General features: G+C 35.7%; 1 protein-coding gene across 1 annotated transcript in view; it reads left to right on the top strand.

Annotated features, from left to right (window-relative positions):
* The window catches only part of LOC139688665 (modular serine protease-like), a 31,736-nt gene extending 18,008 nt beyond the window's left edge, over positions 1-13,728 (top strand). The window contains exons 9-13 of the mRNA XM_071586233.1: positions 1,662-1,841; positions 2,010-2,113; positions 4,181-4,357; positions 7,260-7,416; positions 13,064-13,728. Coding sequence (XP_071442334.1) covers positions 1,662-1,841; positions 2,010-2,113; positions 4,181-4,357; positions 7,260-7,416; positions 13,064-13,272 — 827 coding nt within the window. The 3' untranslated portion in view covers positions 13,273-13,728. The remainder of the gene's footprint in view (positions 1-1,661; positions 1,842-2,009; positions 2,114-4,180; positions 4,358-7,259; positions 7,417-13,063) is intronic.
* The last annotated feature ends 242 nt before the right edge of the window (positions 13,729-13,970 follow it).

The raw sequence follows: 13,970 nt of genomic DNA, 5'->3' as shown, positions 1-13,970 counted from the left end.
TGTTGCTGAGCTATTGAAGATATTAACATGCAAATTTCACGAAATGTTATTTTACCTAATTTGATATCTATTAGAAGTCCTCTGTCCTTTTTCAAATTTGCAAGATGGACATTAAATTTTGAATATGTTTTTAATTGGCTTTAAATATAAAAATGGCAAAAAGGAATGAATAAACTTTATAATGCAATAATTTCTATATAGTATTATGTACTAGCAAAAATGGATGCCTCTTTCTGTGTTTAAAAAAAACAAAATGAAAACTCTTACTTACAGTATACTATTGAGTAGAGCACTCACTCAATAGTATGCAATGTCAAATTTACATTGATGCAGATGGGAATCATTGTGAGAAATTTTTGTACCTATTAATGGGATATGGACAAAATTGGAAAATTGAAGTATAATTTAAAGTTTTTTGAACCCATAACCATTTATCTCACATATTTTGTTGCCAAGCTGAGAAGTGACAGGCTTTTATTTTAGGGAAAACATGAACAAAATGGGAAAATATCTTAGGGGTTGCCAAGCGTTTGGTATTTCAATCTGACTTCAATGTTAATTAGCCTGGGAGCTAAGTATAATCAGATACTTGTTGATCATTTTAAAAATGTATCTATTTTTTCTTAATTCAAAATCCCATTTTGTTTCTTTTCCATTGAAAAATCTTCTAGATATTGCTTTTACTCATTTTATAAATTTTTACAAACAAAAATATTGTGCAGTTGCATGCTAATACGAGGGTCATCCGGAAAGTAGTACCCGTTCGTGAAATAAAGACACAAAAGTAAATATTAACAAACATAAAAAATTTTATTTGAAAGAGGATACTTTAAACTACTTCTCAACATAATCTCCAAGCAAATTAAGGCATTTGTCATAACGTGTGACAAGTTTCTGTATTCCTGCTGCATAGTCCTTCGCCGCCAGCTCATTGAGATACGCGAGGGACCCATCTTGCACAAATTTTTGCATAATGCAGATGGTGTTTAACAATTTCATGAACAATTGTTCGAGAAACATTGGGAAAATGCTCACAGATGTCATCAATTGTGACGCGCCGATCGTTCCTCACGAATTCGTCAACTGAGCTCACCAGTTGGTCTGTAATGACAGACGGTCTCCCCGAATGCTCATCGTCGTGTGTGTTCCCCCTCCCCATGTTGAAGTTGTGACACCACCGCCGAACAGACGACTCGTCCATTACATTGTCTCCATACACCTCCTTTAATTGGCGATGAATATCACATGGGCGAACGTTTCTTGCATTGAGGAATTTAATCACTGCCCTCACTTCACAACTGGCGGCGTTCTCAATTTTTTTAAACATTGTAAACAATCACAGAAACAACACAGGCAATGCTAGCGTCACGCAACTTGGCTCAGAGAAGGCAGACAAGCCACTGAAGCTATCTGACCTCGTCCAGCGGCTACTCGCGTCGTCAGCACTTCATGCGGCACGAACGGGTACTACTTTCCGGATGACCCTCGTATATATCAAGGATTTTGAGTCAAAAGGTAATGGAATTTGTGCAGCCATAAGGTAGTTGATGCAAAAGATTGCATGCCAGAAAAAGTTCAGTGAAAGGAAACTTTTCTACCTGTAATAACCGAAGTTTACTGTGGTATGGCAAATCCTATAACCTATTAATACTGTTTTTCAGACTGTGGGAAAGCAGTTGGAGAAGTAACACCATTGGTAGTGAATGGTACAGCTGCCACGTATGGGGAGTGGCCATGGCAGGTAGCTCTCTATGTCCGAATAGGAGGCCATAATGATGTGCCGATAAGCTGGGAATTTCAGTGTGGAGGAAGTCTTGTAGCTGAAAATATTGTTCTAACCGGTAATTTTTCAAGTCAGCAAATGGAATAGTAAAACTATAAATAATTTGACAAAAGAATGAATCTGGAGAATCCTGGGAGCATTCAGTTCTTTAGGCATGAATAAGATAGTTTAATAGCTATAGAATGATAAAATTTGCTGAATGTAATGTAATAATGGTATTTTCTAGCGGCTCACTGTGTATGGAATGTGAAAACAGATGCAATGTTGGCTGCAATTGGAAAATACTATCGTGCATTTGGACGAAAACAGGAGTTTACTCAGATGAAAGAGGTAATTACTTATGATATTTTTTTTTGTGAGGGTTGATGTAGTATTAAATATTTAAAGGATGAGCTCTACTTTATGTGATGTAAATATCCACCGAGATTCTTAAAAGGGTTTAAATCATTTTGAAAATATAAAGGGATGTTTCTTATTTGAGTCTTCTCCAGATAGCAATGCAAATATGCATCTAACATAACACCAGTGGTTGGTGCTTAGAGCAGGGATATAAAATATTTGGTGTGAAAGAACCAATTCCAACCCTTTTATTATATACAAATGAATAATTATTATTATTTTGCTGTCTACTATTTAAGGTAGCTTTTTTATGGACACAGACTGACGGTAACACATTCTTCAATGCTGCATGCATTCTACCCCCCTTCATTCAGTCCAACATGCCTATCCTTTCCCTCCCCGAACTTGTCTGAGTTTGATTCCCCAGTACACCTCTGGGCACCCTTGAACTTCACCCAAGCTGTGTGATTTTTTGAGTACCAGAACTTCCTGGGAAACCATAGATGGCGCAGGGCCTGGCCCTGCCCTCGGACCTGGCCCTCCTGCTCCTATGTATGATTTTCATGTGCCATTGGGCTTAGTACTTAGTGAGCTCTACCCTCACTTATCAAACCAACCTTCTGGTTGATAACTGTGGTGGTAAGTTGCCAGTATAATGCTCTACCTGCCAATCAGTTTTCAACATTCCATCACCAATCAAATATCTCAACACACACCTCTCTTACCTTCTGTAGATATCTAGCAACAATCCTCTCTCCTACCTCACCAACTCACTGCTTCACCATACCTTACCACACCGTCGATGCCAGTTCTTCTCTTAAACTGCTCAAACCACCCATGGCTTCCCTTAAATACTTCTTCTTTGGCCATGGGCAATTCTGGTCTATTCTTAACGAAGTCAGTAAAAATCACTTTTGCCTTCTCACAAATGATGCCCTCATTAATATTGTGGGATTGCAATTGCTTTTCGTTTATCCTTATGAGAAGCAACCTTTCAACATCGTTAGGAAGGCATAGTTGTTGCATAGGTATTCTTATCACTCCCTCTGAAGTATCTATCTCCTTAATTTTGTCCTTGTTTTTGAGGATAGTGCAAATCATTGATTTTGACTGATTTTATGTGCATGCTAGATCAGCCATGCTCACACCTTGTCTTGCTTTTCAATGATTTTACTTTTCATTTCTACAGTTATTTTTATTCTCTTGGGGCTGTCTTCTTGTGGCTTTTTCTTTGGGGACAGTTATAAAATTTTTCCATAATATTATTCAACGTAGCACTAAAAAAACACAATTAATAGGTCTGAACATGAGTTTAGAATAATGTGTGACAACTAGTGACAATAAGATGTTGGCAAATGAGTGCTAAACACAACCTGAAACAGCAGGCATGAGATCATTCTGGGAATATCCCTCTCTTCATCACTCATTACGCACAAAGTTGCTTGCTAAGCAAATCATTTAATAAAAATATTTTTGCTCATTATGCAAATTAATCACTATGGAAGGTGCTCATCAAATGAGGTTCCACTGTATATGACTTGTTTTCCATAGGTAGATACCATTATATGTATTTGCCAACCAGAAAATTTAGTATTATGATTAGATGATCAAGGAAAGAATGAAATATGAACAGCAGGAACAAATCCTTTTTACTCTTATCTTATATTTATTTGCTCATTTTCTCTTTCCAGCTTTCTTTAGAGTGAAAGTGTCTTCATAGTGTTTTTTCCTTTCAAAAAGATTTGGAATGCCTCTTCAAAAGCTGTTGTTTCACTCATTTTTTGGCCTTTGTAAAGTTTAAGCCTTGTTCATTACGTAGAGAGACCATCATTGCACCGTGAATTTCAATGGGTTATGAATTTATTCTATTTTCATGGTGTTCTTATTTTCAAGATTACTTTTTATCATAGAATCTTCACAGCAGATCCTCCTCATATGCTGAAGAATGCATACCTTATACGTATTTCTTTATTGTCACAATTGAGTACCCAGTAATCTACTAAGTTATTATGTTAATGCATATAACCCAGAGTGAATTTATTACAATTAACATTTCAGCTCAAGGAGATTATTATGAATCCATCATACCTGGATAAGCAAGGAAACTATGATTCAGATATAGCTCTTCTAGTGCTATCTACTCCAGTCATTCTCACTGCTGTGGCACAACCCGTTTGCTTAGACTGGGATATGCTGCATGTGAATTATGATCTCTCTGCCCAAAGCATTGGAACTGTAAGTATCCTTCTGTACTTGTGCGCTATGAATAAAAATAAAAAATATTCATACGTAAAATAATATCCATTAAAAACAATCTTTTTACAATGGAATTGTTGTTTTGTAATAATTACGTTTGCATGCTCATGAATACGAGGTCTGTAGGTTAAATAATGGGACTGGCAACGTAGCTTTCGCTCTGGCAACACTGGAGGTGCTGGGCTTGGAGGGGCGACAGAGGAACATGTGATCCGCTTTCAGTATGGGTTTGAACTCACTCGAGTCATTTGGTTGTCCATAGTGATTTTTTTTGTGAAACAGTTTTTTCTATTGTGTTCTAAAAATGAGTGACATCAATTTCGAACAACGGTTTGCTATTAAGTTTTGCTTCAGACTTAAGCACAGTGCAACGGAAACTCTTACTAAACTTCAGCCGGCCTACGGAGATAGTGTTTTGTCAAGAGCCCAGGTGTAATGGTGGTTTAAGGCATTTTTAGAAGGAAGAGAGTTGATTGAAGATGAACCGCGAAGCGGAAGGCCTTCATCTTCAAGAACCGATGAAAATGTCAGCAGAATCCAGGATCTTGTGCGTTCAGATCATTGGTTGACAGTCAGAAAGATCAGGGAAGAGTTGAATTTGACTCACACCACCGTTCATTGGATTTTGACCAATGAATTGGGGATGAGAACAATCTGCACAAAAATGGTTCCAAAAAACCTCTCGCAAGAACAAAAGTACCAGTAGTTTTGGCTAGCAAAAACATTCCTGTGGCTCCTCAGCCTCCTTATCCAACTGACTTGAGTCCTTGTTACTTTTTTCTCTTCCCAAAGTAGAAAAATCACCTCAAGGGAACTCATTTTGGGACAGTCGTAAACATTCAAACGGCTGTAACCAAACAGCTGAAGGCTATTCCAGTATCAGAGTTCCAGCATTGCTATGAAGAGTGGAAGAACCATGTCCAGTGCTGTGTGACTTTAGAAGGAAGTCATTTTGATGGCAACAATATAAAATTGTAATTCTATTTGAATGCAAAAAATCAGTCTTATTACTTAATTTACAGACCTCGTATGTACACATACACATTGCCAGGGTGTACCTATTTAGTTTGACCTAGTCATAATATACCTACAGGTACACGACAGGAATCATCTTGAGAGCATGCTACTTCAATTCTGAATGATCCCCAATAAAGTGTAGTAAACTAAAGATAATGTTGTCATCATTGGATGCGGGATCTTACTTAATGGGCTGCCAAGTTTTCAGGGGCTTCAACTTTGGAAAAATTCATGATATAAGAAAGTGTTTTAAGAATCTGTTTTCTGCTACCTTTGTACAAAAGTGTACTTCTCCCCACATTATTGTATGGAAATGAATCTTAAGCACACCAAGATGAGCATGAGTGTCAAATTGAATGTGATGATATTTTGAGAAGTGTTTGTGATAATTGTATGAGAGCTAGGGTATGCCATTAATTGCTTATGAAGTAATTTGTATTTAATACACCAGTAATAGACAATAATGAAATGCATATGCTATACTGGTTTGCTTATGTTGAGAGAATTGATGAGGGTTGAATAACCAAACAGTTGGGAGAAAAGTGAATGGTTTGAAAGGAGGGATAGCCTAAGTAAATGATGGGTGAATGTGGTAGTAGAGCCTCTCAAGGTGAGTAATATTAAAAGTCGCAGAAGAGCATGCGTGCAACAATGTAAGAATTTGACTAAGGTGAAAGATGTGTGTATTGAACTGAGTAGTATGAAGGAAACTAATGAAATGGAATGTTTTTCTAAAATACCCTCAAAACAGTCTTTCTGACATTCCCTCCTCTGAAAGGCAATGGTGTGAAGGGTGCAGATGTAGGTATTCTGCTGGTGATCATCTATGGCTGTATCTTCAAATACCACTTCTTTAATCTCTCGTTTTAAAATGCTTCTAGAAATGTATGAATACTCGGCAATACGATAGTACTGGGATTACATGGGAATTTCCCTTTTTTAAATTAGGACAATTTTCAATATTATTCATTAGCATGAGTGAATATGTCATAAATTAGCTACCTGGGTACTTCAATCATATTTTCCTGGGTGAAAGGTATCTATAAGATGCGAGTAAAAATCATATATGCTTGCCCCAACTGTTAAATGGCCTAGAACAAGGGGTTGTGGCCTGTCATAGGTTAACTTTAGTGTTTTGATGCAGATATGTGTTGTCATTCACTTAATCATTGCTCACATGCTTAAAGTGATGCTTTATTGTTATTTGTGTTCGATTGTGTGATCCATATGTTCTGCCAGAATAAAATGGCCAGCGAATTTGCATCAGATGCCAATACTTGGTAAAAGTGAAGATACATGCATATGAAAATTAGCAGAAAGTTTGAAGAGGATTGTGTGAGCCATTTACTACTATATGAGCAGTATAACTAAAAAAATGGTTCATAACTAGTGCTGAATCATAAATTCATGAGCTGATGAGCGCAGTGGCTACTAAGTACACTGTCTCTGTAAGGAAAAAAGTATATGCATAATGGCTGTCACATTTTTCACAAGATAAAATGGCATATATTTCAAAGTTATTTTTATTTATTTTATTGTAAATCATTATTCACATATAGCAGTAGTGCCAATTTACAGTGAAAAATATAACAAACATGAAATAGGACAAAAGGCAAAAACAGCATAACAATAAACAATGAGTACCGAACATGGACTGGGGAAAAATTTAATTTTTTGAAAGGTGAGATTGGGTGGTGAAATTGTTGCATGATAAATTAAAAGGATCGACAGTGTGAGGGAGTGAATTTAGAATTTAATTTGATTCCTTTTATTGTAAAATTTATCCTCAATATTTACTTATTTAAAGTTTTTGACTACTGTTTATTTCATTTTTTAACTCATATGGCTTGTTTTACATCTTTAGGTAGTTGGTTGGGGTGTGACAGAAAATGATACTGCAAGTGACATTCCTAGGAAGGCCAACTTACCTGTCATCAGTACCAGACAGTGTGTGAATGATCTCCCGGAAGATTTTGGCAAATATATACGCTCAACCACATTCTGTGCTGGTTATCTGAACAGTATGTATGATTAATTGTTTTCCTTTCGGGAAATTCTTGCATGGTGAACTCAGAACTCAATCAAGTGCAGCTTGAGAGTCATATCGGTCAAGGGGAATGAGAATTTGTACAGTTGACTGAAAATGTAGCCTGGAAAGGTAGTGGGCTGAAATTTTATATTCTGATGGTTAGAATATATATCTGAGGTTATTGAATCTTATGGGTGAAATCATGTTCACATTAAAATGTGAATGGCCTCATTATCATTATAGGTTAGTCCTATAGTCCAGATTAGTAGTTCTGATATTGATTTTCTATATCCCTGCATTCTTTTTCCTCCCTCCATCCTACTATGCTAATTTAAACTCTTAACAGTCAAATAATAAAATTTGTGTAATAAACATTCAAAAGCTGTGTGCAGATTTGGGTTTCAGTCGTTTGCAACCATCCATGAATACCTATAACATAATCTCATTTATTCATTTATTATTATTGTAGGTGTTCTTCTCATGAAGGTAGGTTTGGATGTACACAGCATAAACAATTGTGCAACAGTACATTTCTCTCTCCTAACCAAAAATAACCTGAAATCAGGCACTACAGTAAGTCCCTCTTCAATTCTGCATGCTTCTTTCTTCCCTTAATTCCATTCAACTCTGCTATTCCTTCCCCTTCCTCATTTTCCCTGATTTCTCCCGTCTATCTTAGTCTTCAACATCCCAATGCCGATCAAAATGCTTTGAATTCATCTTTCATGCCTCCTTTGGATTTATCCCAGCAATCCTCTCTCCTCCCTTACTGTGCCAAACACTTCCTAGTTTGTTTTCCTTTCTGTTCATTACACCTATTCTATCCTTCTCTATGCCTATGTTTCAAAGGTATCCAATCCATGCCTATCATCCTGTTTCAATTACCATGTTCCTGCATTGTACAAAACCATGCTCCATATTGAAAGTTTGATGAGCTATTCTTAACATCCTTTAATCAATGTCCCTGCCATCTATTCCCTCCTCCTTGGGAAAGGTTCTTTGCCTAATGCAATTCTTCTTCTTATGTCCCTACTACTTTCACCACTTTGGTCCAGAACACTTCCAAGATAAGTAAACTCTTCCACCTGATCTATTTTAGGAATTCCTACTTTAGTATTTAACTTAGCCTTTCTCAATCTTGAAAACAGCATAACCTATGTTTTGTGTACATTTATTCTTATCCCTATCTTTTCAATACACTACTGGACTTTCCAATGCTCTTGGCAATATTTCACACCCCTTTGCTGGGTGGCAAACCAAGCATAATCATCGGAAAACCTTACTAATTATGAATTCCTCTCTCACTTTTATTCCTACCTCCAGTTCTTCCTATGCCTCTTTAATGAATTCCTCCTTATACATGTTGAAAAGCACAGGTGATAATGGACACCCCTGTCACTCCTCTCTCTAAAACTGCCCATCTGGACTCTCCATTCGTCGCTTGTACCTGAGCTGCCTGAGACATGTATAGGAAGCAGATAAGTTCCCTATCCTGCCAGTATACTCCTATTATCGGCAATACATTCATTAGTAACACTCAAGTGCTTTCTTGAAATCTACAAAACAGACAAACGCATCCTGATTGTATTCTATGTTCGTCTCTCTTAGCGACCTCATTACTGCAATGGCATCACATGTGCCTCTCCCCTTCCTGAATCCAAACTGATTATTCCTAAGTAACCATTTGCCCTCCTCTACATCCTCTTAATGACGATCCTGAGGACAAAATTAGCTTATGCATACATTTAATTTATTGTTCTGTGATTCTCACATATTCCTGTCTTTCCCTTTTTTGAATTAGACTCTAACACTGATCTGATGTAGTCTTCCTAACAAATTTCATCCTAATGCGTGGCACAAATTAGTGAATAACTCTTCCTCAAACTTTTCTGAAATCTTTAAGTAGTTCTGCAGGAATGTTATCTACCCTCATGGCCTTATTTGATTTTACATTTCAATGCCTTCAATGCCAATTCTATCTTGCTATTGAGTAAGCCTGGACCTGAGCTATCATATTATCATATATCAATATATCATATTATATTCTCTTTCCATGTCTAAGTTTGCTTTATGTCTTGCCATATAGTTCTTCTATGTATTCCTTTCATCTCTCTTGAATCTTCCCTGGTTCAAATAATATTTTTCCTAACTTATCTTTGATTGTGTGCAATGATTTTCCTCTTTTACTTCATGAATATGCTTTAATCTTCCTGTACAGTGCAGCAATTTCATCCTTTCTTTGTAAACTTTCCATATCCTTGCACAGCATCTTCCACCAGGCTTCTTTTGCTCTATTTGTTACCTGCCTCATTTTCTGTGTCATTGAACTCTTCCATTTTCTTCTCACATCTATCTTTCCAATCATCTTGTCTGTAATCTATGGTTTACTTGTCCTTTTCCTTTTTAATATTCCTATAGCATCATTTGCAGCCAACGATATCCCTTTTTGATATATCCTTCCCCTACAGTACCCAGCTCCCTTTCCTCCCTCAAGATTTTCTCTACAGTCTGCTGATACTCCTTCCTAGTTGATCCAGTTATATGTTCAATTGCCTGAACATCCTCCCATGCTTTATATTTTTAACTAGGATGCTATTCTTCATAATTACTAAATTGTGATCCAAAAACATATCTGGTCCTGGGAAACCTTCTGAATTGATCACACTGTTTCTAAATCTGTACCTAACCATTATATAGTCTAACTCAGTGTTCCCCAAACTTGTTTGAGCCACTACCCCCTTGGATACATGAACTCAACGCCCCCTAATTGGTAGCTTTAAAATAATAATCAAAATCATAAAATAAAATAACCAAATGAGGAACATTGAAATGATTAAAAACAATGACTTATCAAATGTTTATTTACAATCCAATAGATGTGTAGTTTTCATATCACATTTATGCAAAAGACTTAATGCACAATAAAAGGAACTTGGGTGTTAATAAATTTGTTGCATAAAAATAATTCATCAAAACTAATTATTTTAAGAAAGCTTTTTTTAGGATCTGACTCCTTTTGTAACCAAAACTCTTGATAATTTATCTTAAACTTTGGTTTCAATTCAACCTCATTTTGTATTCCAATTAATTCTTCCTCTAATACTCCAACTTCCTCTGAATCTACCAACGGACTTATCACCCAGTCTGTAATTTCTAACAAAAGAAGATCCTCAAAACACTGCGTCATATTTTTATGCAAGGTGGCTAAATGGTCACAAAAGACTCTTAAATCATCATCACCTGTACCAGCTTGCTCTTTTAGCTTAAGCAGGGAAGGAAATCGATAAAGCTCACAGCAACCTATGTTGCACTTAAATGAAAGCCACTTGGAAATAAACACAGTCACTACAGATTTTGCCTTTATAAGGTTAGTATCATTTTTCTGCAATGGTAAAGTCATTTCATTGAACTTTGCAAATAGTTCAGTCAAAAATACAACATCACTCCTAATCTTTTTAAGGTTGTCGCTGAGAAAAGAATCTTTCTCCTTAAAAAACTGCACAACAGTGTCTAAAAGATTATAGAAGCGCCTTATACAATTGCCTTTTGATAGCCAACGGATTTCCATGTGTAGTAACAAACATTTGAAATCTTCATTGTTCTCATCACACAACTCTCGAAAGAGTCGATCATGAAGAGCATGGGCTTTGATTTTGTTAACCACTGTAGTTACAATTTTTAAGGCCTTACGAAGGTAATCACTCATTATTTTAGCCACTAGATTTTGTTGGTGAATGACACAATGAATAGCAAACACATATGGTACATATTTTCTGAAATATGGTGTACAACCATGTTGACGACTAGTGATTGATGGAGTTCTATTTGTTGCAACAGCAAGTATGTTAGAGAGTGGAATTTTTTTGTCCCTGAAGAACTGCTCTGTAATATGAAATATTAACTCTCCTTTAGTGTCAGTTCCTAATTGCCTTGCAAATAATAACTCTTGAGATAGATTTTCATCTCAAATAAAGCACACATAAGCTAGAAGTTCAGATTTTATTACCTGGCAAAGTTGACTTGTCCAACTGTAATGCAACTTCTGTTGTTTTCAGGATGCTGCACAATATAACTTCCACATTTTCAGCCATTTCATCTATTAGTCCTTGAAATGATGTGTGTAACTGTAATGATGAAACTCATGTAAACTGCAATGATGAAAATGATGTAACTCATTGGTTTCTAAAATAATTGGATGTTTTCTTTTCTGCCATATATTTTTTGAATGACTCTTGGCATAGTTGTCCATTTCTTCTAGTTATTAAATATGACCTCCGGCATTTTGCCAGATATTGCATGATTTTTTTATTTAGAAATCCAATGGCAATAGGTGTGCCACTGGACAGTACAATTATATGATTAACCTTATATTCAGATTTAGTTTATCTTCCTTGGACTGTCTCAATAATCTCTATAAAATTTCCATCATCCATCAAAAAAAGTGTGTTTTCCAAATTCTTATTCACAAGGTCAAAAATTCAAAAGTTCAGTGTAGGTACAAGGTCTAGTTCTAATTTGAGATGAATCTCTTGAATTGGATCTGCTGGTGTTAGCTCTTTTCCTCATGCCTGGTTCTTCTGTTGTGGCTTTAATGCTTTCTTCAAAAAATTCTTTCTTTCTTTTGTTCTGGTTTCTTTTTCTCACACTTTTTCATTGTTGATGTTGGTGGCTTTAATGAATACCTCTCTCATACCCTTTTCCATCCAGGGTATTTGTAAGCCATAGTTTTTGTTTTAACCTCTTCATCTTGACTTGCTCCACCTATGAATATTAGTTGCAGTAACTTATTATGCCTATTTTTGTGCAGCTCTTATGCTGATTCAATCCATTTCTTTATATTTCCCTCTGTGATTATTGAGTATATATTTATTTTGATATTTAGCTCTTTCTGGTGGTATCAGCTGTCTTATTTACTGAATTTCTTGATTGGTTCTTGATTTCTCTTGTATCATTAGCATTACAGATATCCATTCATCTTCATACCCTGGTGAATGTTGATATTTACCAGTCATTTGTGAAAATTGTTATTCCATATGTTTTAAGTGCTTTATCAATCGAAATGGTTTTGTAATTTTTAATATCTTTTAAGTAGTGGTTGACCAAAGTTTTGTTGGAGATATTTTTAAGACCAAATATCTCTCAGGGATTTCATCATATATAATTGTGATGTTTTGGCCCTTTTAATGCCATAGTTTAAATTTTTATTTGTACATCTATAATGCTATGAATATACTTAACTTTTAATTCTTAAGCTGCTGTTTAGGAGGAAAATACATGCATGAGAGTTGATCACCAATGGTTCATGCTTATAAAAAGCAGCATGCTTGGTTTAAGACTTGAAATAACTGAAATTTAAATGTACCTTGCTATTTTTTCCCTGCAAAACGATATAGTTAAAAATTGATGCTATGTACATATTTGAACCACGGAAAAACTTTTTCCTTCAGTAACTGTTAAAAGGAATGATAACCTATGTATAAATATTTTGGTTTGTTTATTCTTAATCTTTGACAGCAATTATTTTAATACCAAGTGTATTTTACTATTTATAACCTGGTAAAATTTTTACATTTATGTGCAACCTTTTTTTCATCCATGTGCCATTATTTGAAATAGTTATAAAATATTTTTTTTAACAGGGACAAGTGTCTGCAATGGAGATAGTGGTGGTGGTCTTATGTTTCTACGAAAGGATGGATCATGGGTGCTCCAGGGAGTTGTAAGTGTGTCACCACGAAGGAAGGATGTCAGTTTATGTGATCCCCGCTATTATGCAATTTTTACAAAAGTATCATCCTATATTACTTGGGTAATAACTACTGTAGAGAAGCATTCTCCTCTGGCATAAAATTCATGAAAGTGGGGTCTTATAGAAACATTTTTATGCATGCCATCATAGAAATGTTGTCAGCATTCTTGGAAAAAGGTATCATCAATAAAGAAAATCAATAAATATTATACCTTTAAAAATGTGCTCATGTTTATTTTTAAATTCCATTTCAATTTAATGCTTGCACACTAACAAAAGTATTTGGCACTTTACTGGAAGAAATAGTACTTAAAATTATTTGGAAAGTTTTCATTTCTACTGGAAAACCCTGGTCTTCATGTAAAGTTGTTCATGGTTTCATTCAAGTTTTGTTACAGGAATTACATTGATTGATCTTTACTAAAAAATCTTCATGAAAAATAATACCTAGAAAAGTGGGTGGAGAATTCAGCCTATTCCTTTACTTCTTGCCTCCAGAGTTTTGACATTAGAAAATGGAGACCTTAATTTGGTAATAACTTTTTCTCACTGATTTTGAAGCCATTACAAGGTATGGTGAAAAATGAGTGACCCACTCACTAAGCCTTTCTAGTTAAATAATGTGCATTTTAATGCAACAATTTCAGAGCGTAAAAATCATTCGCCTTGACTGGGACTCGAACCCAGATCCCTCAATATCCGGTCGAGTGCTTTAGCCACTTAAGCTACCGAGGCGTCCTCTTAAACTCTGAAATTTAAGAGGACGCCTCGGTAGCTTAAGTGGCTAAAGCACTCGA

The sequence above is a fragment of the Hetaerina americana genome, unplaced genomic scaffold (assembly GCF_022747635.1).
Source record: "Hetaerina americana unplaced genomic scaffold, ioHetAmer1.1.p SCAF_213, whole genome shotgun sequence".
In the NCBI taxonomy this organism is placed as follows: Eukaryota; Metazoa; Arthropoda; class Insecta; order Odonata; family Calopterygidae; genus Hetaerina; species Hetaerina americana.
Note: the sequence above shows the minus strand (reverse complement) of the source record. Positions and strands in the feature narration are given on the sequence as shown.